Raw genomic sequence first — 1,809 nt, forward strand, 5'->3', positions numbered from 1 at the left:
CATACTGTCTTGATGATTACAGCCTTGTAGTAAAGGCTAAAGTCCGGGATTGTGATGCCTCCCGCTTTGGTTTTCTTTTTCTACATAACTTTGGCTATTCGGGGTCTTTTGTGGTTCCATAGAAATTTTAGGATTGTTTGTTCTAGCTTCGAGAAGAATGCTAGTGCAATTTTGATTGGGATTGACCGGGGAACAAGGTCATGGAAAGAGGATTTGGCGTGGTGCTGTCGTTTCTACAGTCTGGGGTCTCTGCGCCTTTCACAGAACTTCCAACAGTGTTATGTTGGGACAGAGCATCCAGAAGTTCACAACCTCTGTGGTCCATAGGAGCCATCATGAGGAGGGCCCAGGGAAGAATTTGCCATTTTCAGTGGAAAACAAGTGGCGGTTACTAATTATGATGACTATGTACTTTGGATCTGGATTTGCTGCACCTTTTTTTTTTTTTATAGTAAGGCACCAACTGCTGAAGAAATAAGGATGTTTTAATTAATCCATTAAACAGATGTGAAAAGGAGCATTTTAAGAGGTGCAGTCTCTTTGAAAAATGGATCAAAGTCTTGAATTCCTCATACTCAATATGTTTGTAAATAAACTTACGACATGAAAAAAAAATGGGAAAATATTCTCTGGTCATGGACTGGAATAATAAATATTGTTAAAATGTCAATACTATCCAAAGCAATTTACACATTCAATGCAATTGTTTTTGTTTTTTTTTTTTAAAGAATTACTGGAATTTTGGGATAGTTCAGAAGCATTTTTTGATGTTAAACCCTAAGAATTTATGATTGTAAGAATTTTGTCTGCATGATTTACCTTCAAAAGGTGCATCTCATCTGAAAAACACTTCAAAGTCACTAAAGAGGTGCTCCTACACATTCTTTTTTAAAAAAATTGTTTTTAACGTTTATTTATTATTATTGAGAGACAGAGAGACACAGAGTGTGAGCAGGGGAGGGGTAGAGAGAGGGGGAGAACAGAATCTGAAGTAGGCTCCAGGCTCTGAGCTGTCAGCACAGAGCCCGACGCGGGGCTCAAACTCACAAACTGCGAGATCACGACCTGAGCCGAAGTCGCCTAACCAACTGAGCCACCCAGGCACCCTGCTCCTACACATTCTTATGTTCCAGTAGCAAGGCCAGTGTTCTGACTTAATGAATCCCTTCCTGGTTTTGGTTGAATTGAAAATTTTTATTTATTTTATTTGGATTTAAAATAGCAGTTTTCAAGTAACAGTCCATACCAACCTGGAAGTACATAAGACATTGTGGAAGCTACAAGGTCAAGGAAACCTTTAAGGGAATCAATTTCCTGATCCTCAGTCTCCACATTGCCTCTTTCCTAAAACGAATCTCCCAGAGAGAATGGCTGTGGTAAGCCAGTTATCCTTCTTCACTGCCCTTCACGATCACTCTCCTTTATTCTATAAAGAAAAGCATGCGTCTGACCCATCTCTAATCTTATTGTACTGCAGAACAGTGATATTTGAGACTGCCTGGCTCCTGAGGAAGGCTTCTGTAAGAGAGAAGCAGAGCAGACTTTGATAAGAATTACAGATGCATGCTGCAGCCTATTTCCACATTATTTCGGCAACAAACTCATGTCTTCCTGTCTCAGTTTACTTCACAATGAATTTGAATTTATAGGAGATGTAAGACATGGATGTGATTTCATGTGTTCATTAAAATAAGCAAGGAAATCAGACATTTTTTGTTAGAAAGTAAGTTTGATTTAGTAGATTGGTTTGACAGTGAGGACAACCTTTGCCAATCAGTTCTATGGCAGACATTTTCTATAAATTTAAGA

General features: G+C 38.9%; 1 protein-coding gene across 1 annotated transcript; it reads left to right on the forward strand.

The window, feature by feature from the left end:
• Window positions 1-280: 280 nt before the first annotated feature.
• LOC102955661 (cytochrome c oxidase subunit 7C, mitochondrial-like) lies at window positions 281-478 on the forward strand. Its single transcript, XM_042998000.1, has one exon. The coding sequence runs from the start codon at window positions 281-283 to the stop codon at window positions 476-478; it is 198 nt and encodes a 65-aa protein (XP_042853934.1).
• Window positions 479-1,809: the final 1,331 nt, after the last annotated feature.

This window comes from Panthera tigris, chromosome C1 (genome assembly GCF_018350195.1).
Source record: "Panthera tigris isolate Pti1 chromosome C1, P.tigris_Pti1_mat1.1, whole genome shotgun sequence".
In the NCBI taxonomy this organism is placed as follows: domain Eukaryota; kingdom Metazoa; phylum Chordata; class Mammalia; order Carnivora; family Felidae; genus Panthera; species Panthera tigris.